At 36.7% G+C, this 23,121-nt stretch overlaps 1 protein-coding gene across 2 annotated transcripts; it reads left to right on the plus strand.

Annotated features, from left to right (window-relative positions):
• Positions 1 to 16,618: 16,618 nt before the first annotated feature.
• Positions 16,619 to 23,031, plus strand: tmprss5 (transmembrane serine protease 5). 2 transcript variants are annotated; one of them, XM_039782372.1, is made up of 13 exons: positions 16,619 to 16,907; positions 17,800 to 17,938; positions 18,297 to 18,377; positions 18,931 to 19,044; positions 19,415 to 19,556; positions 19,772 to 19,885; positions 19,993 to 20,036; positions 20,181 to 20,343; positions 20,487 to 20,671; positions 21,586 to 21,684; positions 21,804 to 21,946; positions 22,089 to 22,292; positions 22,835 to 23,031. In XM_039782372.1, the coding sequence occupies exons 1-12, from the start codon at positions 16,905 to 16,907 to the stop codon at positions 22,254 to 22,256; spliced, it is 1,395 nt and encodes a 464-aa protein (XP_039638306.1). In that variant the 5' UTR covers positions 16,619 to 16,904; the 3' UTR covers positions 22,257 to 22,292; positions 22,835 to 23,031. The 2 variants fall into 2 exon arrangements, with proteins under 2 accessions (XP_039638306.1, XP_039638311.1); XM_039782377.1 differs by having other exon boundaries at positions 16,620 to 16,907; positions 19,421 to 19,556.
• The last annotated feature ends 90 nt before the right edge of the window (positions 23,032 to 23,121 follow it).

A 23,121-nucleotide genomic window follows, 5' to 3' on the forward strand; every position in this document is an offset into this window, starting at 1 on the left:
TTTTTTCAACATGCTATACTATGACTTTTACCACTTTTTTCGATAGGCTATACTATGACTTTTTTCGACATGCTATACTATGACTCTTTTCGACATGCTATACTATGACTTTTTATCACTTTTTTCAACATGCTATACTATGACTCTTTTCGACATGCTATACTATGACTTTTTATCACTTTTTTCGACATACTATACTATGACTTTTTTAGACATACTGTACTTTGACTATTTTCGACATACAGTACTATGACTTTTTATCGCTTCTTTCGACTTGCTATGACTTTATTATCACTTTATTATCAAGTCGACTATTTTCGACTTGCTATACTATGTCGTTTTTATCACTTTTTTCTAAATGCTATACTATGACGTTTTTATTACTTTTTTCGACATGCTATACTATTACTCTTTTCGACATGCTATACAATGACTATTTTCGACATTCAATTTCAATTCAATTCAATTCAATTTTATTTATAGTATCAAATCATAACATAAGTTATCTCGAGACACTTTACAGATAGAGTAGGTCTAGACCACACTCTATAATTTACAAAGCCCCAACAATTCCAACAATTCCAGTAATTCCCTCATTTATTCAACATGCTATACTATGACTATTTTCTACATAATATACTAGACTTTTTTATCACTTTTTTCGACATGCTTTACTATGACGTTTTTTTGACCTACTATACTATGACTTTTTATCACTTTATTTGACATGCTATAATTTTGTCGTTTTTATCACTTTTTTCGACATGCTATACTATGACGTTTTTATCCCTTTTTTCGACATGCTATACTATGACGTTTTTATTACTTTTTTCGACATACTATACTATTACTCTTTTCGACATGCTATACAATGACTTTTTTAGACATACTATACCATGACTATTTTCAACATACTATACTATGACTTTTTTCGACATACTATACTATGACTTTTTCATCACTTTTTTCGACATACTATACTATCACTTTTTTATCACTTTTTTCGACATACTATACTATGACTTTTTTGACTTGTTTTACTATGACTTTTTTATCAGTTTTTTCGACACACTATACTATGACTTTTTTATCACTTCTTTCGACATGCTATACTGTGACTTTTTTTCTACATACTATACAATGACTTTTTATCAGTTTTTTCGACACACTATACTATGACTATTTTATCACTTCTTTCGACATGCTATACTGTGACTTTTTTCACTTTTTTGACATCTAGTATAGATGTCAAAAAACTTTATTCAACATGCTATACTATGACTATTTTCTACATAATATACTAGACTTTTTTATCACATTTTTGGACATGCTATACTATGACATTTTTTTGACATACTATATTATGACTTTTTATCACTTTATTCGACATGCTATACTATGACTTTTTTGTAAATGCTATACTAGGACTGTTTTATTACTATTTTGGACATACTATTCTATGACTATTTTCGACATCCTATACTATGACTTTTTTATCACTTTTTTCGACACGTTATACTGTAACTTTTTTATCACTTTTTTCAACAGGCATTACTATGACTTTTTATCACTTTTTTTGACAGGCTATACTGTGACTTTTTTAATCACTTTTTTCAACATACTATACTATGACTTTTTTATCACTTTTTCGACACGCTATACTGTAACTTTTTTATCACTTTTTTCAACAGGCATTACTATGACTTTTTATCACTTTTTTTGACAGGCTATACTGTGACGTTTTTAATCACTTTTTTCAACATACTATACTATAACTTTATTATCGCTTTTTTCGACATACTATACTATGAAATTTTGGACATATTATACTATGACTTTTGTCGACCTGCTGTACTATGACTTTTTATCGCTTTTTTCGATATGCTATAGTGTGACTTTCATCACTTTTTTCGACATACTATTCTATGAGTTTTTGGTTTTTTCGACAGGCTATACTATAACTTTATTTGACATACTATACTATGACTATTTTCGACATACTTTACTATGACTTTTTATCGCTTCTTTCGACTTGCTATACTATGACTTTATCACTTTTTTCGACATACTATACAATTACTTTTTTATCCCTTTTTCTATAGGCTATAATATGACTTTTTAATCACTTTTTTCGATATGCTATACTATGACTTTAATCACTGTTTTCGACATACTATTCTATGAGTTTTTAGTTTTTTCGACAGGCTATACTATGACTTTTTAATCACTTTTTTCGATATGCTATACTATGACTTTTTTATCACTTTTTTCGACACGCTATACTGTAACTTTTTTATCACTTTTTTCAACATGCTATACTATGACTTTTTATCACTTCTTTTGACTTGCTATACTATGACTTTATCACTTTTTTCGACATACAATACTATTACTATTTTATCACTTTTTTCTATAGGCTATACTATGACCTTTTTCAATGTTCTATACCATGACTATTTCATTACTTCATTCGACATGCTATACTATGACTCTTTGCAACATACTATACTTTGACTTTTATCACTTTTTTCGACATACTAGTCTATGACTTTTTATCGCTTCTTTCGACTTGCTATACTATGACTTTATTATCACTTTTTTCGAGATGCTATATGACTCTTTTCGATACGCTATACTATGACTATTTCATCACTTCTTTCGACATACTATACTATGACTCTTTTCGACTTACTATACTATAACTTTTTTTTGTCACTTTTTTCGTCAGGCATTACTATGACTTTTTCTATCTTTTTTTGACAGGCTATACTATGACTAGTTTCGACATACTATGACTTTTTTATTACTTTTTTGGACATACTATACTATGACTTTTTTGGACATACTATTTTATAACTTTTTATCACTTCTTTCGACATGCTATACTGTGACTTTTTATCACTTTTTTTCGGCCTGCTATACTATGACTTTTTAATCACTTTTTTCAACATGCTATACTATGACTTTTTATCACTTCTTTTGACTTGCTATACTATGACTTTTTTTATCACTTTTTCGACATACTATACTATGACTTTTTATTGCATCTTTCGACATCCTATTCTTTGACTTTTTTATCACTTTTTTCGACATACTATACTATGACTTTTTATTGCATCTTTCGACATCCTATTCTTTGACTATTTTATCACTTTTTTCGATATGCTATACTATGATTATTTTCGACATACAATACTATGACATTTTATCACTTCTTTCAACATACTATACTATGACTTTATTATCACTTTTTTCGACATGCTATACTATAACTATTTCATCACTTTTTTCGACATACTAGTCTATGACTTTTTTGTTTTTTTGATAGGCTATACTATGACTTCATTTGACATACTATACTATGACTCTTTTCGACTATGACTTTTATCACTTCTTTCGACATGCTATGCTATGACTTTTTATCACTTTTTTAGACATACTATACTATGACTTTTTTCGACGTGCTATATGACTCTTTCGATACGCTATACTATGACTATTTCATCACTTCTTTCGACATGCTATACTATGACTTTTTTATTACTTTTTTCGACATGCTATACTATGACTATTTTCGACTTACTATACTATAACTATTTTTTTGTCACTTTTTTCTACATGCTTTACTATGACTTTTTTCTACATGCTATACTTTGACTATTTTGGACATATTATACTATGACTTTTTCGACATACTATACTATGAATTTTTTCGACTTGCTATACTATGACTTTTATATCACTTTATTCAACATGCTATACTATGACTATTTTCTACATAATATACTAGACTTTTTTATCACTTTTTTGGACATGCTATACTATGACATTTTTTTTGACATACTATACTATGACTTTTTATCACTTTATTCGACATGCTATACTATGACTTTTTTCGAAATACTATACTATGACTGTTTTATTACTATTTTGGACATACTATACTATGACTATTTTCGACATCCTATACTGTAACTTTTTTATCACTTTTTTCGACAGACTATACTACAACATTTTTATCACTTTTTCGACATGCTATACTATGACTATTTTTGACATACTATGACTTTTTATCACTTTTTTTCGGCCTGCTATACTATGACTTTTTAATCACTTTTTTCAACATGCTATACTATGACTTTTTATCACTTTTTTCGACATATTATAATATGACTTTTTATCGCTTCTTTCAACTTGCTATACTATGACTTTTTTTATCACTTTTTCGACATACTATACTATGGCTTTTTGTTGCATCTGTCGACATCCTATTCTATGACTTTATTATCACTTTTTTCGACATACGACTTACGACATACGACATATGACTTTTTTGTTTTTTTGATAGGCTATACTATGACTTCATTTGACATACTATACTGTGACTATTTTCGACATACTATACTATAACTTTTTATCACTTCTTTCGACTTGCTATACTATGACTTTTTTCGACTTACTATACTATGACTATTTTCGACATATTATACTATGACTTTTTATCGCTTCTTTCGACTTGCTATACTATGACTTTTTACCACTTTTTTCGATAGGCTATACTATGACTTTTTTCGACATGCTATACTATGACTTTTTATCACTTTTTTCGACATACTATACTATGACTATTTTCACCATACAATACTATGACTTTTTATCGCTTCTTTCGACTTGCTATACTACAACCCGAATTCCAGAAAAGTTGGGACGTTTTTTAAATTTTAATAAAATGAAAACTAAAAGACTTTCAAATCACATGAGCCAATATTTTATTCACAATAGAACATAGATAACAGCAAATGTTTAAACTGAGAAATTTTACAATTTTATGCACAAAATGAGCTCATTTCAAATTTGATTTCTGCTACAGGTCTCAAAATAGTTGGCATGGGGCATGTTTACCATGGTGTAGCATCTCCTTTTCTTTTCAAAACAGTTTGAAGACGTCTGGGCATTGAGGCTATGAGTTGCTGGAGTTTTGGTGTCGGAATTTGGTCCCATTCTTGCCTTATATAGATTTCCAGCTGCTGAAGAGTTCGTGTTCGTCTTTGACGTATTTTTCGTTTAATGATGCGCCAAATGTTCTCTATAGGTGAAAGATCTGGACTGCAGGCAGGCCAGGTCAGCACCCGGACTCTTCTACGACGAAGCCATGCTGTTGTAATAGCTGTGGTTTTGCATTGTCCTGCTGAAATATACAAGGCCTTCCCTGAAATAGACGTCATTTGGAGGGAAGCATATGTTGCTCTAAAACCTTTATATACCTTTCAGCATTCACAGAGCCTTCCAAAACATGCAAGCTGCCCATACCGTATGCACTTATGCACCCCCATACCATCAGAGATGCTGGCTTTTGAACTGAACGCTGATAACATGCTGGAAGGTCTCCCTCCTCTTTAGGAGGCGTCCGTGATTTCCAACAAGAATGTCAAATTTGGACTCGTCTGACCATAGAACACTATTCCACTTTGAAATAGTCCATTTTAAATGAGCCTTGGCCCACAGGACACGACGGCGCTTCTGGACCATGTTCACATATGGCTTCCTTTTTGTATGATAGAGCTTTAGTTGGCATCTGCTGATGGCATGGCGGATTGTGTTTACCGACAGTGGTTTCTGGAAGTATTCCTGGGCCCATTTAGTAATGTCATCGACACAATCAAGCCGATGAGTGATGCAGTGTCGTCTGAGGGCCCGAAGACCACGGGCATCCAATAAAGGTCTCCGGCCTTGTCCCTTACGCACAGAGATTTCTCCAGTTTCTCTGAATCTTTTGATGATGTTATGCACTGTAGATGATGAGATTTGCAAAGCCTTTGCAATTTGACGTTGAGGAACATTGTTTTTAAAGTATTCCACAATCTTTTTACGCAGTCTTTCACAGATTGGAGAGCCTCTGCCCATCTTTACTTCTGAGAGACTCTGCTTCTCTAAGACATACCTTTTATAGCTAATCATGTTACAAACCTGATATCAATTAACTTAATTAGTCACTAGATGTTCTCCCAGCTGAATCTTTTCAAACCTGCTTGCTTTTTTTAACCATTTGTTGCCCCCGTGCCAACTTTTTTGAGACCTGTAGCAGGCATTAAATTTGAAATGAGCTAATTAATTGGATAAAAGTGTAAAATTTCTCTGTTTAAACATTTGCTATCTATATTCTATTGTGAATAAAATATTGGCTCATGTGATTTGAAAGTCTTTTAGTTTTCATTTTATTAAAATTTAAAAAACGTCCCAACTTTTCTGGAATTCGGGTTGTATGACTTTATTGTCACTTTCTTCGATAGGCTATACTGTGACTTTTTTATCGCTTTTTTCGACATACTATACTATGACTATTTTATCACTTTTCGACATGCTATTCTATGACTTTTTTCAACATACTATACTATGATTTTTTACCATTTTCTCACTTTTTTCAACATGCTATGTATTATGACTCTTTTCGATATGCTATCTCTTTTTTCGACATACTATATTATGACTATTTTCGAGATACTATACTATGACTTTTTATCACTTTTTTCAACATGCCTCACTATGACTTTTTTCGACATACTATACTTTGACTTTTTATCGCTTCTTTCGACTTGTTATAATATGATTTTATTATCACTTTTTTTCTGCATGCTATACTGTGACTTTTTTCGATAGGTTATACTGTGACTTTTTTATTGCTTTTTTCGACATACTATACTATAACCTTTTATTGCTTCTTTTCGACTTTCGACTTTATTCGACATACTATACTGTGATTTTTTTATCACTTTTTTATCATTTTTTTTCGATATACAATACAATAAATTTTTTTTACGTGCTATTCCATGACTTTTTGGTTTTTCGATACGCTACACTATGACTTTTTTATCGCTTTTTACGACATACTATACTATGATTATTTTATCACTTTTTGACATGCTATACTGTGATTTCTTTATCATTTTTTCGATAGGCTATACTATGACTTTTTTTATCACTTTTGTTCGACATACTATACTATGACTTTTTTCAACATACTATACCATGACTTTTTTATCACTTTTTTTGAATTACCATTTTATCACTTTTTTCGACATGCTATATATTATGACTCTTTTCGATATGCTATACTATTACTTTTTATCTCTTTTTTTGACATACTATACTGTGACTTTTTTCGACTAACCAGACTGTTGTAACTGTTCTATTATTTGCCTTTACCCACTCATTATATCCACCTCACTGATGATTATTTATCAAAAATCTTATTGTGTAAATATTTTGTGAAAGCATCAATAGTCAACACTACAATATTGTTGTGATATCGATATCAAGGTATTTGGTCAAAAATATCGTGAGATTTGATTTTCTCCATATCGCCCAGACCTACTGTCTTGATTTACCCTGCAGAGATCTGAAGAGCAGTTAACCACAATCCTTATAAATCGACCAAAGTTTAAAATGTCCGGCGGCACCTGAACAATACCGGAAGTGGAATGTCGTTGATATAGACTAATATTCCCCGACTCTCAGTGGACTCCTTGCCCCTGTACCCTAGCCCTCTCCCTTGCTTTTATCTCCAACCTTTTCTGATCCTCGTTACGACCTGATGTTTAGGGGTAAACCGGACGCAACATAACGTGTGCCCCCCCCCACTCTTCCCACTCCCAAACATAGCCAGGACAAAGAATTGCAAAGTAGCAGTTTCTATTTTATTCAGAGAGGAGGCCCCAACACAACAAACAAAACAACTCTAGAGACAACCTACAACTTTCCTAAACCAAAACAAAATGTAAAGAAAAGACAAAACTGTAATCTAGGCTTCTGATAGCAAAACAGGAGAAAAAGGGAACAAACAAAAAAGGACTTCTCACTCCTACCAAACTGCTACTAGCAATATAAAACAAAGAAAATGTATTCACAGCCAAAACAAAATGGCTGAAGGATAACAAATCCAAGAGATCAAATCAATCATTTTCACCAAAGGCTGTTTACACTACTCACAACAACTTGAAACACAAGACACAGATTTACACAGACACACATTGGGAATGGCAGAGGGAAGAGAGACTGAGTTCCTGTCCGATGAGGCTTAAAATGGCTGCTGTCCTCCAGGCGACCAATCAGGAGACAGCAATCAGCTCCGCTGGACCAATCCGGTGTGCGCACCTGTTCTCCAATACCTGTGTACACTCAGAGGAGATCAACTGATAGTGCAGAGTGAAAGACAAATTACAAAATATGACCCCAGGGTCATAACATCCCCCTCTCTTGCCCCATCCAGTGCAAAGGGCAGTGCTCCAAGGAGTATTAACTGTAAATTTGGAAGGGATGATACAAAAGGTGCATCATACATATCTGAAAAAGGTACACACAACTCTCACATTATAGTGCAGTAATAACAGAATGCATTAATACGTTTATTGTAAATTGCAAATTATACAACTAAATTTCCTGTGCATTTCCTGAGAAGGTGAATGATCATTCCACACATGCTCGCACGCTTACACACCACATACACACATACTCGCACCAGTCATGCTAAAAAATTTATATTAATAAAAAAAGAAGATAAAATAACAATAAGTAATAAAAAGAAGTGGCATTTTGTACATTGTGTCAAATTCTATTTACAGTTTATGATATATTATTGCATGCTATATAGTGTTATTGCACATACCCTTATTTACAGTATGGAAATAATGAATCCAGTTTTAGTCCTGTGGAGTGTTGTGATGATGTTGAGGAGGGTGTTGGAGTTCAGTTCAGATTCAGATTCATTTATTTGTCATAGTTCTTTGTGTACTTACAAACATAAAGAAAATGTAAAGAAAAATGTTCTCCACCAGTCACTTGCAGTGCAACAAGAAATGCCATACAGACATACGTAAGAATACATAGACTAAAATATATAAAACCAGATTAAAAAAACATTTAAAAACAGTTAAAACAGTCAATGGTACAGTGTGTTAAAGTGCTGTAGCTCTGGTGTAGAAGCTGTAATACTATATATATATATGTTATATACAGGTATAACTGTATATTCAGGTCATAATAATTATTTGTCACAAACACAATTTTTACACTTTGTACATTCATAGATGGAAGGTTTAATAGAAAAGCATGAGTACATTTGCTCTCCCTTCAGACGGCTATGCACGTTCACACAAATTAACCCACAATTCTCTAATTACAGCGGTGGGATGGGCAAATTCCTTATTGTATTTCCAAATCAGCTGAGCTTTAGACATTCCACAAAATGACAGCAGCAGAAGTACTATTGGGGTTTCACATATTCCTTGGGTAGACACTGGTCTAACTCCTTTCTCCACAGCCTCTGTGGTCCTAATTCAACCAGAACATTTTACTTTTACAGCGCTGCTATAGTGCTGCCCATCATCTGGACAAAGACTATGCTGCTGATCCCTCTTAACGGTTTATTGGCTCCTGCCACAAACCTTCACAGTCGCAAGCTGTTTATAGAGTTTATGTGTCATCTGGGCGACTTGCAAACAGCTGGAGTCACTCCAGGCGCTGCGGTGACCTCGGATGGCACTCTGCCAGAGCCACAGCTTGCCTGTGTTTTGTCCCAGATGTGAAAGGCGCTAAGACTGAGTACATCAGGTCTGCCACAGCTCCCTGCACAGCACAGTGAAAGTGAGACCTCTTATTTATTACAAATACTGGCAGCATTTACTGTACATTTTTTCGATGTCGGGTTTTTATATTCACCTAATGCCTTTGGGATTTAACAGGTTTTCGTGCTGCTGCAATGTATTCCTTTAGTTTCCTTTTCTATAGTCTTTATATTACCATATGAGTACGCTGTAACTGTTTTATTGTGTAATCTATTTTCTAGCTATATTACTTCAACCCCGTCAGCTGAATTCCAGCCTGCAGTGTTTACAGTTTCTTGCTAAAAAGATCACACTCTCTTGTTTTCTAATGTTTGTGTTATTTCAGTTCAGTCAGTATTGCCACGCACAGGGATCTTTTTTTTTATCTACACTATAAGACTCCATTCACTTCTTTTCAGTGAACAACAGTGTCAACATTATCAATATATGTTTAAATACTATTAGACGGTATTCTCAAAACTGACCAGGTCGTCTGGCAGGTCTTTGACACATTCTTGTTCATACAGCAGCATAAGGCAGTGGTTTCCAACCTGTGGACTTGGGACAAGGATTGTCGGAGGGGTTGCATGATGATTAAAAATATAAAATAAATCAGATTTATGCTTCATACAATTATGTATACTCTGTTTGCAGTTTTTCTGGAGAAATATTGAGTTGTTTACCTCCTCTGCTCTCTAAAATACAGTCTTTGTTTGCAGTGCTCACAACATATAGACATATGAAACTGTTGAGAAGGTCTTTGCAAGTTGATTTGCTTTGCTTTTAAAGGTCACAAGCCAAAAGGTTTGGGAACCACTGACATAAGCATTAAGTGGTGTGAGATTAAAGGCGCCAGTCTCAAACTCCTGAACTTGTTAGCAGACATAATTCACTTCAACCATCTTTAAAGTTACAGCTACTTGCGTCATCAGCAAGTTCAGCTGCCGATGAGAGCTCTTCTTAGATATGACAGTATATAAGTAAAGTTTTGACAACACAAGGACCCGGAGAGTGCTGCATTAATGATGAGAGAGCCAGCAAATGTTAAAGAAAACAAATAAATTACTACATCAAACTGCAATTTCAGAAGAAACAACACTGTTTATTTTCCTATAATAAAAACAGCTATGTTTCGCTTTTGTAAAATCTATCTATTATCTATTTAGTTATTCATCCATTGATTTAATGACATAGTGATTGGTGAATTCTGATATAATCTCTTTGTATTAATGAATTAATTCACTATTCATAATTTGCTTTATTGTTCATTGTTCAATTAATTCATTAGTTTATGAGCATTTGCAAGAATTTACAGGTGCGGCATACGGTAGATTTAGTGTCATGTGTTGTTGTCCACTGAACTCATAACCAGAACAGATTGAGGTTGAGTGCCTTGCTCAAAGGTATTAACAGAGTCCACAGCAGTTGTAAAAAGTGTGGGAAAAGCTTTTAGATTTTTCTAGTTGATCAGGAAAGGGAAGTTTGGGGTCCCCTGCTGGAGCTGCTCCCCCCGCGACCCGACACCGGATAAGCGGACGAAGATGGATGGATGGATAGTTGATCTAACCGTCTGGACTGAAGATTTTCTTTCTAACTTCTCCGGTGTTCATTTCCTTACCAAGAAATTAATTTAGCTTTGAAGCGAATATGTTATTTTGACTCTGCAAACTACAATCACCTCTGTAACCCCTCCACCTCCGATCTCCACCCCGCCTTCAGTGCAAGGCCACGCTCAGTGGAGGAGCAGATTGAGTGGGAGCCAGTGTTAATGTAATCTCCTCTGTTTAATTAGAGTGAGCGTGGTGGGCAGCTAAACCAAACCACATTACCCACCATCTGGTGGGGAGCAGCTCTGCTCTTATACCCACCCTCGCTATCATTAGCCTCTACAAGACAAGACACAAACACATACATGACAGCTATTTATTCATCCTGCCACTTTCAATACAGACACAACTGCATACCATTTAGCCGCTATGATAAGGCAACACTCATGCTTAGACCTGTCATAGATGTATTGTTGTGTAATTACAACATGCTGCACACACTGAAATCTCCAAATTAAAAATAGTTGTCAAAGCCTATAAAAGTCACAAACTGTCCAACATGGGTACTTTTTCTCAGACATTTCTGCTCCCCTTCTTAATTAAGTGGGTCCTCCAGCGGTGACCTTCGACATATTGAAGAAGGAAAATGTCATGAGCAACTAATCGTCCAGTCATACATTTGATGAACATGGTTTCTGCTGAATATTCACACAAAAATAAATCCAGCTTTTACTTAGACTTTGCTGCATGGATATCCTGAGCACATCCTACATGGAGTTTTCAAGTATACCACAAGAGGGCAGTACGCTACCACAGCTGACATCCATGCCAAACTGCAGGGCTCGAGCTCAGAGGATTTACTGCTCCAGAGAAGGCAGAGCTCAGTGACAGCCAGCAGAGCAAGTCAATTATTGAAGCACAGAGAAGAGTGTCTGGCTGTGTGTGTGTGTGTGTGTGTGTGTGTGTGTGTGTGTGTGTGTGTGTGTGTGTGTGTGTGTGTGTGTGTGTGTGTGTGTGTGTGTGTGTGTGTGTGTGTGTGTGTGTGTGTGTGTGTGTGTGTGTTGAGATTGAAGGGGGCATAGATTAGTGGTCTCTATCCTCACCCTGTGCTGCATCATGACCTGGCAGCTTACAGTGGGCTTCACTTCTTGAACAAATGATTGTGTCATGACTCTGCCAACAACCTCAGCCAATGGTTTGGCAAAGTTAAAGGTCCATTCAGTAATTCTTGACCCTATACATCTGAGGTACAGTATATTCCCAAAATAGAATAGTTTAGCTTCTACTGTAGATCAAAATAAGCATTTCACCCAAAGCTGTATGGTTTGGACATGTCAGACACTGAAGAATTCAATCTGAACACACAATGGCATGATACACATATTTTGTGAGTTACACTCTCTGAGGATATCATGAACATATTTATTTACGTCACATCACGATCTTCATGGCAAATAAATGTCCATAAATCCATTCAGAAATCTTAGAAAAAAGATATTCCTCATAGTTCCAGAACCTGCCTGAGAATCATCAATTTTTTTTTTTTTTGTGATTGGAAATTTTTATTGTACAGGTTACCAGTGACGAATAAGGAGCATGAAAATATTCCTCACACAACTAAACAAACATAGGGAAACTCAAGCATCAGTGCATGCACACACAATATCTGCCCATACAGACACCAGACAAGACCAATATAACAACAACAAAAACAATAAAAAATAATAAAGATAGAAAAACAAAAAAGAGAGAGAGAAAAAGTAAAAAAAAAAATAAAAAAATAAAAAAATAAAACATATGGAGGAGGCTGCGCTAGAAATGTGAACCAGAGAGCTCTTGTATTGTGTAGGAAGAGGGGGCTGAGCAGAATCATCTCATTTTTAAGTTTTCTTCAGTGTTTAAGTAATCCAGTGATAGTTGTTTTTACATCCATGGATACAATGCAAACAGGAGCTACAAATAGCTAATTCTGCATATTTTTTATTGTGCTAATTTGCCAAAAAGGTAACAAATCATGTATATCAAAAGGATTTATATCCCCCACAGCATCATGTGGAGCACCCCCCAGAGCTAAAGCATCGTACTATATTCAACCAGGAAGTTTTATACCGTACAAACTAGCGGTTTGTTTACCAATTACAATTCTGCAATTTCAATTAAAATCTTTCAGTAAAATTATTTTCATTTTGTGTAAAAAATAAATACCTATTTATTGCTCTGTTTACAATCATTACGGATGCAACGTAACCTTTAACGGCATCACAAAACATTAATAACTTCAATTAATCACTTGTTAATTATCTAGGTTATGTGGCTGGGTTGGCTCAGTGGGTAGAGCAGGTGCACATATACTGAGAGGTTTATGCCTCGATGCAGAGGTCCAGGGTTCGACTCCGACTTGTGACAATTTCCTGCATGTCTTCTCACCCAGCTGTCCTGTCAAAAATTAAAGGCAGAGAAGCCCAAAAAATGTATCTATTAAATTTTTACTTTAACTTTTGATGTTGGGTGAACCTTTTGTTAACAATATTCACTTTTATATATGTATTAACAGTGTTAAAGCAATAGTTCAACATATAGGGTTATAGGCTTATTTCCTTTCTTGCAGAGTTAGTTAATCTGTGTGTTAAATATGAAGCCGCTCACCTACAAACAACCCCCATAAAAACACAAATTTGTCATTTACACTTGTGTTAATGTACATGTTAATTAGTGAGCTTTAGAGGTGTCGGCAGGCAGATTTTGTATGGACAGAGCCAGGTTAGCTATTGAGCTAAGTATATTCAAACGGTCAAATATGAGAGTGGTATCAATCTTATACAGCAAGAAAGTGAAAGTATTTCCCAAAATGTCAGACTATTCCTTCAAATAAGATTTAGTTTAAAATCCATCCAGATATACACATTTGAAGCATGACGGGTGGTGTTAAGGTATACTTGAACTTGTGCGTTAGGGCTGTGGTTCTATGTTAGACAACAAAACTGCATTTGCATTGTGCTTCCTCTGCCCTGCAACTTTGGAAACGCCAACCTTTAATGGCCACCTCTGCCGAGAAGTCACAGCATGGATATAGCATCAATGGCACAACTCTCCTGACAGCCCACACACATAAATGAGTCCGTTTTAAATGCATTGGTGGGCCTGGACATTGTCAAAGGGCTGTTAAGGCAAACACTGTCTAAACCTTAAAAATAAGCTTTCCTCTGTTCTGCTCAGTAAGAACCTACTGTGGGATTTCTGAACGGGGACTGTGAGACCGCATCTGATGTTCAAGGTTTGGACACTGAGATGACACACATACTAATGGCTGAGATAAGAGTGGGGCTGATCAAATCTCACTACACCAAACAGGGAGAGTGCTTCCCCGTCTGAGCAGAGAGATAGATGCAGCTCCAGCCTGGGCTGCAGCCAGCCTTTTCACAGTGGACTGTGGTACATGAATAAATGAATGAATAAAGTCCACACTAGGGCATCTGTGACAGACAGACTGTTATTGTTGTCGTTGGAGGTATTTACTCATGAAATTTAAATTTCTGATCATAACATGATCATAATGGCTTAAGTTCATCTTTTGTGTCAGTGTTTTGCATCAGTTACTCATTAAGATATTAATAGTTTCGTTATGTGGTTGTTTCAACTGTGAATGTGAATTCAACTTTATAATTTTCATCATCAAGTAATCTGTTGATTATTATATAGATTATTCATTTACAAAATTTAAGAAAAACATAAAAAATGTCCTGCACAATTTCCCAAAAAGCCCCAGTTGACATCTTCAAATAGCTTATATTGTCCAATCAACAGCATATAGACATTTATTTCATTAAGATATTTAAGTTACAGTGATACAAAAGTGAAGCAGCAGCAATCCTTTAATTTGAGAAGCTGGAAACAGAGAACATTTGGTGTGTTTGCTTGATAAATTTTCCTAAAATGACAACTCAGTTATCAGTTGCTAGCAGTTGTTTCCTGTCGATCAACTAATTGATTAATTATTTAGACAACTAATCATTTTGGCACTACGTGCAACTCAAAACAATTCAACAGCATTACAAAACACACAGCCTTAAATGTTTCAACAAAAACCTGAACATTATAACCTTCATGAAGGCAGGATTTATTACGGGACTGTGGCATTAGACTAAATTAGTTTTAGCTAGGTGTACCTAATAAACTGATTGTAAAATACCGATATTATTCATAAGAACCACCTTTCAAGTGAGGCCAATATGATTGGAGTTAATCATGAATACAATGTTGAAGAATGAAGAAGGAAAACACAACACAAAATTGTTGTAAAACTATTTTTAAAATATTTGGCCAAGGCATATATATATATATTTATATCCAAGACTACATACGCCACAAAACAAAGATGCATGAAGGATAAATCGCCATTTCCTGGAAGAACTGATCTGGTACATGCATATCTCTGGATGAAAATGTCTTTATTCAACGTCATATGATTTCTACCAAATTGAATGGCGGCTCTGTAAATCACTGTTGACTCGGCTGTCTGAGAAAACAAACTTCACCAGAAGAGGGAGACGTCAAATCCCTGGGAAAATGACCAAACAGCAGCTATGTTCTCCTTGCTCTTCTGTGTGCTTCTGCAGGAGAACAATGAAGTGCAATCCTAATATTATCAAACATTATTAACCTCACAACCCTACTGATATGAATTTCAGCTGTTGCTCCATCACATGCAATTTACGCCACTGCTGCAATGCTCATTACTCCGTGTTTGATTTCCAAATAACTCCATATGACACCTGTTAGATGAGCCAAATAGATCTGAGCCATTTCTTGGATTCGGCCTTGAAGTCGGACGAGGAGGAATTTTCTTTCTGGCAGTTGTTCCCATCACCTGGACTCTGACTAATCCCACACCACGCATATGAAATGGGAGATACATAAACAACCTTTGTATCAAATGTTCTTTTTACCCACAAGGATCAAATCAAGTCATTTATTTTCAATAAAAAAAAAAAATATTTCATCTGAGGTGACGTAAAAAGTCAGGCTTTGATCTTCTCACCATTTTCAAAGAGCAGTTATTATCAGTTATTAATTATTCTTACTATTCTTAGAGTTAATGATCCTTTTTTGAAGCCACTTAAGCCACCTTTTCTACTGTACTCAAAACAAAGACGGTATTTGAAATACCGAAACAAGAATATTGATATAGACAGTCTGACTGTGAGTTGGTTAAAAAGGGTGAGGAGAGAAGAGAAAGTCTCATCTGTTAGCGGGCAGACAGAACAGACTTCATTTTGTTCCTGAGTGTTGAGAGACGATAGCTTTGGATTCCAAATGAAGGGGGGATTGACATGATGTGAGACTTTTCAACAATCTGCAATAATGACCTTTTCTCCGAACCTACAAACTGTCAGGTAATAACATGTCTCAGGTGGAAATGGGCAATCTTTTGGCACAGGTAAGAAGTGTTACCTAGCAACACCCGCTGTCCTATCAATAGTCAGCTTGGAGGTATCTCTGGAGATGCTCCCCCCTACAAAGACCTGGTTCAGTTTGCTTCGGCAGGCCCCATGACCCCCCTGGACAAACAACAGCCTCATTCTCTGCACCACTGCTGACCTCATTGTCTCTTTGTGAAGGGAAAATCCAGAGTTGCATTCTGTTAAACGGCAAATGGTGCATCCACTGCGAGCGAGACGGACCTTTCTACCTCCAGCACAGGCCTACAGATGAGCACGGACATCGCTGCTTTATCCTCAGGACTGTACGCAAGGAAAACATGGTAAGAAAGGGAGACTAAATATTCACTACACCTTCCTCCATCTGTCTAATGTATGCAATCCTGAGTCAACAACACCTTTCTCACATTGGTACCTGCACCATCTCAACATACAGCAACAGCTGCCGTTTACAGATGAAGCGTTCATTTCAAACTTATATCACACTTGTTTCTGTCACCTTAACTTGTGTGTTGTGTTTTTCTATGCATATATAATTCACATGCATCGTAATATGACCTATGATGCACAGCAGTATTGAGTTTCTAAAGTGCCTCTTGTACTATTTGCAACTCATGCTAATTCCAAATCCAAAATTACATGTTTTGCTACACTCAAGTGCTACAGTGAGCAGATGGTGTAGCATTTATTTAGATGGATTTCGTACTGTAATTGTATAATATCAAGTCTGCATCTCACATCTATGGAGAGCTTTATTATAATGACTGTGATACTCACAATATGTTGCTTATAGAAACAGCTGCTGCTCGGAGAGTAAGCCCAACAAAAACACACAAACTCCAGAGTGATTAAACCTTTCTGAAAAAAGTACAGGAAATGTTTTAACCTCAACTGAATAATTGTTTGCCAATACGTAGAACATACACGCCAATGCTCCAACTTTCTCATTATACCTTGCACACTGAGGAGATTTATGACACGCACACCTGTGCACACCTATATCTCTGACTCCATACATCTGGTCTGGTAGTGGTGGTTAATATCCAGGATTACAGTGCTCCTAGTTAAATCTGACAGAGCCTGACAGGTGCACTGTTGTGAAGGAGCAGATGGTTAACAGGATTTTTTTATCGCAAGTAAGCAAACTTGCCAACATTCTAACAAATAGGAACAAGCTGTAAATGAGGTCTGACGTGCTAACTCTACTTCTTATAGAGTCCTGATGGAGACACATTATCAGTGATTGAGAACCCGGCAGCTGTCAGTCACTCTTTTCATTCAGATAAAACAGCAGGAGTCGCGGGGACCAAGGGAGTGCAGGGCTGGTTAAAAGGGATTCACTCTACCACTCACGGTAAGCTCCGGTGGTGCACCACCACCACCCGCTGGGCATCAGACTACAAGAGCAATCCTGCGTCACCAGTGCAAAAAACATGGTTGAAAGACACTACCCTAAATATAAAGAACAAGCCCAATTAAGACTTTGCACTGAATCAAACCATCTACAGTTCAGTAATAAGTAAAGCAGTCACTGTACAGATTTACATTATGTTGTGCATGTACAGAACATTTTTAATTACAATAATGTCTGCGTCTGTCTCTGTGCTGTGTGTCATTGTACTATATATATGTAACAGTTGACATTTAATTATTCTTCTCAGCTCATATCTGGGATCAGGGCGCATTAACTCCAGTCTTAATTGTTGCTTTAGCTCACAGGCTGGTGAGGCTGCTGGCAGTGGTGTGTGCAGTTGGACTCCTGGGAGGCTTAGCTGTAGGTGTCTGGTTTCTAGGTGAGTCATTGTGTTGAGATAGAATCAGTAAATTAGCTTAACTGTAACCAGGAGCTGCTGAGACAAATGTATTGCTACAGCTACTCAAGCTTCTGTACATTTTCAGGTCACAGCAGAGCCTGACAGATACTGGATTTTTGAGGACAATATGATCAGCATTTGAAAGGTTTAAAAATCTGATATAGGGCTGCAACTAACAATTAGTGTCATTATTGATCGCTTGTTTAATCCGATCAACAGTCCAAAACAGAAAAGATATTTAGTATATCTTAATTTACAACAAGGGAAAGCAGCACATTCTCCTATAAAAAAGAATCATGTAGACTATTGTTTTAGTGAGATGTTTTTTTCTAATCAGCAGAACTCCTAGATATGAAAATATTTCATGACATCCTTTTTGCAATGTAAAATGTTTCTTTTTGCTCTAGACAGACTGTTGTGGGTACTTCAGAAAGTCTGGTAACATTTAGTAGAAATAAACACATTGTTGCTGCCTGTCTCACTGGCTGATTAAAAGACTGATCAAGTACATCTTTATCTACATATACTGTAGTTAAACTTCTGCTGAGGCCTTCTGATTCCCAAAGTCCAGTGGGACTTGGGGACACAAAGGAGACGCCTTTCTGCAATGTGACAGAAGACATTTCTATCTCTGACGCCAGAAAAGGTCTGTGTTTCGTCCTCTCTTTAACGTTTGTTGGAAAGCAGAAATTTGTTTCACTGATTTATGAATTAACAGTGTAGGATTGCGTGGTTGCTCATTGTTATGCGACTCATCATACTGGGTAATGGTTCACCTTTGAAGTGGTTTTTAGTAGCAAAATTAGCATTCAACTGCTGCTTCTTGTTGCCTTTTGTTCACTCTTGAGAGATGCCCATTGACTGACAGGAAAGCACCACACATAATGATCTGTTTGTATTGACAAACATTGGCATAGATACTTGTGTTTTTCCTAATCATTTCCCACTCATAGACAATGCTCGTTTCATTTCTGTTGATTGAGAGCTTGTCTCTAGAGAGATTTTCAATCAATCAGGTTCAGTGTTTTACAGGATCAGCCCGGAGAACTCGCTCCTGGAGATCCAGCTGGGGAAGCTGCCCACCTGGCTACCAGTGTGCTATGAGAGGTGGAACTCTTCACTGGGAACGCTGGTCTGCAGACAGCTTGGTTATCTGAGGTTTGCATTCCTGACAGGATCACACACCACCTCAGCTCTAGACACTGATTGAAACTGGAGCACCCACTCACTTACTTAGTTTTGTTTTGCTAAGGTTGAAAGCTTGGCTTATTTATGATTTTCTAATACCTTATTTGCATTCTTGCTTCACATATTATAAGTCTGAATTATCTTAACACTTACTCCCACCTATTTTGCATATGTTCTCTTACCAGACTGACCAAGCATAAAGGAGTGAATCTAACTGATATCGGGCCAAACCATACTGACGGCTTTATACAAATTACCTCAGAACACAAGAGCAATCTCGAAAATATGTGGCAATTCAGGTAAGGCAATTTGTCCGAGGACATCATACTCGTAATGATGCAGAGAAAATTGTGGCTACAAATGCAATCATTATTCATCATTAGTGACACAATTTATTTCCATTTAGGGGGAACTGTATCACAGGGAAGGTTATCGCTTTGCAATGTTTTGGTGAGCAAATTAACTTAACTTTTTGTTTGACTTTGCATCTAACACCAATCCCTTTAGTTTCTTAATAATACTTCACAAAAAGCTGCAGACAGAGTGAATGATGCGTCAATCCAAAACTTTTTTGATGAATGGATCTCTGTGTAGAGTGTGGGACACGAGCAAAGCTGCCCAGGATAATCGGGGGAGTGGAGGCCACGCCAGGCAGGTGGCCTTGGCAGGTCAGCCTCTACTACAGCAACCGTCACACCTGCGGAGGCTCTATCATCACCAGTCAATGGGTAGTCACAGCTGCCCATTGTGTTCACAAGTAAGACAGCTGACCTTACCAGCACTAAAAGGTCTGGGACGACAAAATCAAAGGAGAATAATCAGACATTAACACCTGCACCAAACTGGACACATTCTCTCTTATCAGTATCTGCCTCCTTTTTTTTCCCCCTCAAATGTCAGCTACAGGCAACCTCAGGTATCCAGCTGGGTGGTCTACGCTGGCATTGTCACCCGCACTTCGGCTAAAATGGCTCAGCACACAGGATACGCTGTGGAGAAGATCATATACAACAAGAACTATAACCACAGGAGCCACGACAGTGATATAGCCCTGATGAAACTGCGGACCCCGCTGAATTTCTCAGGTTAGTCTCTTTGCAAGCTTTTCACACAACAGAAGAAGTTGGCACTTAAAAAACACAACAAAATGCCAATACTATGGTCTCAGTTCACTGTTTTATTTTCTTATGCCGACACATTTCAGCAAGCCTCCATCCATCAGACCACCACAAATGGGGTATCCTCCTTTTTTTTAGATGAAGAACAAGCAATGGTCTAGCTTCTGTCACCATAATGAACAATGATATACACTTTTAATCAACCGGATACAAACATATGTTGCACCAAAACAGTGCATTCCTCTCTGCAACCATTTCAAATGTGGGCATACAACCTCAACAAAGTTTAAAGACCCCCCCCCTCCATGTTTTAAGACATATGAAATAATAATTTAGTAATAATTTGTGTCTAGTATGGTTTGTCCACACCATGTCCATATTTTTCATGTCAAACGTTTAACTACTGCACACAAGATGTCCTCTACTTGACTGAAAAGTCAATTCACAGTTTATGTGCACTGGCGGTTTCAAGTTTTCACATCCCATTTCTGTAAATTGCATATTGGACCATGGATCGTCTTCCGTGTCATAAAATCCTGCTTGTTCATATATGTTTTAAACCGAGTTTTAAGGTGAGAACAGAAAATCATTTCCACCTTAGCAGATACATGTGAAAACAGCCCTCTAGTGTCAAACTCTGCACATTCATCATTCTGGACAACCTAGTGAAGCAACAATAAGCAAAACACATTTTTGAGTGAACATATTCACAGTACAAGGTAAACTTGAGGAAGCCCATTACAAGACAAAACCACGACAGGAGGAAAACATGATGTATGTGTACGTTTCTCAAACAGCGTGGAAGAAAAGCCTTAATAACTTAACCAAGTTATCATGTTCCAACCTGTCAGAATTATTATGTAAATCTTCCCTTTAACTAGATACAATTAGGCCCGTCTGCTTGCCTCAGTACGACTATGATCTTCCAGGAGGTACACAGTGCTGGATCTCTGGATGGGGATACACACAGCCTGATGGTGGTAAGACGCTGATGCACTGCTCTCAAACTAATTTACTTCTACTGCAGGTCTAATTCACACATGATGACAGTGCGCCAAATGTATTCACAGCAGCATTAAGTGTATGTTCTCTCTCTCAGTGCAGTCACCTGACACCCTGAAAGAGGCGCCAGTTCCCATAATAAGCACAAAGAAGTGCAACAGCTCCTGCATGTACAATGGAGAGATCACGCCACGGATGCTTTGTGCCGGATACACAGAGGGAAAAGTGGATGCCTGTCAGGTCAGATCCGAGTTTTGAACACTAACTTGCAGAGGCGTTTTAAGGATTCATCCTCTCTTGTGTGATTTGTTTATGGTGAAACACTGGCATAATGAAGGCTGGGTGAGTCTATATTGAACAGTGTTTGTGTCTACCTCTCCAGGGGGACAGTGGGGGTCCTTTGGTTTGCCAGGATGAAAATGTGTGGAGGCTGGTGGGGGTTGTCAGCTGGGGGACAGGCTGTGCTGAGCCCAACCATCCTGGAGTTTACACCAAAGTGGCTGAATTCTTGGGATGGATCTACGACATGATTGAAACAGAGTTTTCTTAGAAATTCTGTGGTACAAAGTATTCGTACAGTACAGAGGTACAGTACTTTATTTGAATATTTCCATTTTAAGCTACTTTATACTATCCACAACATTTCAGAGGAAAATATTGTAAAAAAAAATAAATAAACAACAACCATTAATCTATTACACTTACACTCTATAAATGACGATAGGCTACTACACACAAAAAATATGATCATCTTATGAAATATGATGCAGTAGACTAGAGTACTCAACACAGTATGTACAGTACTTCAAATCAGCTTTGCCTTGACTAGCTAACACTGAAGTGCTGCTTACACAGTAATAATAAAGATAATCACCTCCGGGTTTATTTTGCTGCTACATTTTGCTGATTAATTCATTTAACTTTTAACTTTTTGAATGCTGGATTATTGAGTATTTTTCATTGCTACTTCATTGCAGAAATATCAGAGAGCCCTGATCAATTTCATACACAGCCATGATCATGATTTTTATATTATCAGCAACAGGAAGGAATTGCAAGGAAACTGTACAATGGGATTTAAGTACAGTGTTTACCCTGCTTGCTAATAGTGACTGTTTCTCTTTGCAGAGTTACTGAGGAGATGCCCAACAACAAGCAGAGGATGCTACTGATATTACTGTTTCAGACATTTGAAAATCCTATTTGATATTTTTTATTTTAAATGTCCGTTATATAATGTACACATAATGACAGACTGGAGACATAAAATGCATTTCTACGTTATATTTTTCATGTATTGAACATAAATTATGGCTCTTCTAAAACTGTGTCCGGTGTGATTATTGAGCTGCAGCTCTGCCTTTAACCTCCAGGTGGCTTCCGTGTAAATGTAACGGGTCGTCTCATCTGGTTTC

Source organism: Perca fluviatilis, chromosome 2 (genome assembly GCF_010015445.1).
Source record: "Perca fluviatilis chromosome 2, GENO_Pfluv_1.0, whole genome shotgun sequence".
Taxonomy (NCBI): Eukaryota; Metazoa; Chordata; class Actinopteri; order Perciformes; family Percidae; genus Perca; species Perca fluviatilis.

Bases quoted from the DNA above. Each gene is read 5' to 3' on its own strand.
- tmprss5 (XM_039782372.1), top strand. The intron at 18,378-18,930 runs GTGAGTCATTGT...CATATACTGTAG, and splicing joins TGTAGGTGTCTGGTTTCTAG to TTAAACTTCTGCTGAGGCCT. The intron at 20,672-21,585 runs GTTAGTCTCTTT...CCCTTTAACTAG, and splicing joins GACCCCGCTGAATTTCTCAG to ATACAATTAGGCCCGTCTGC.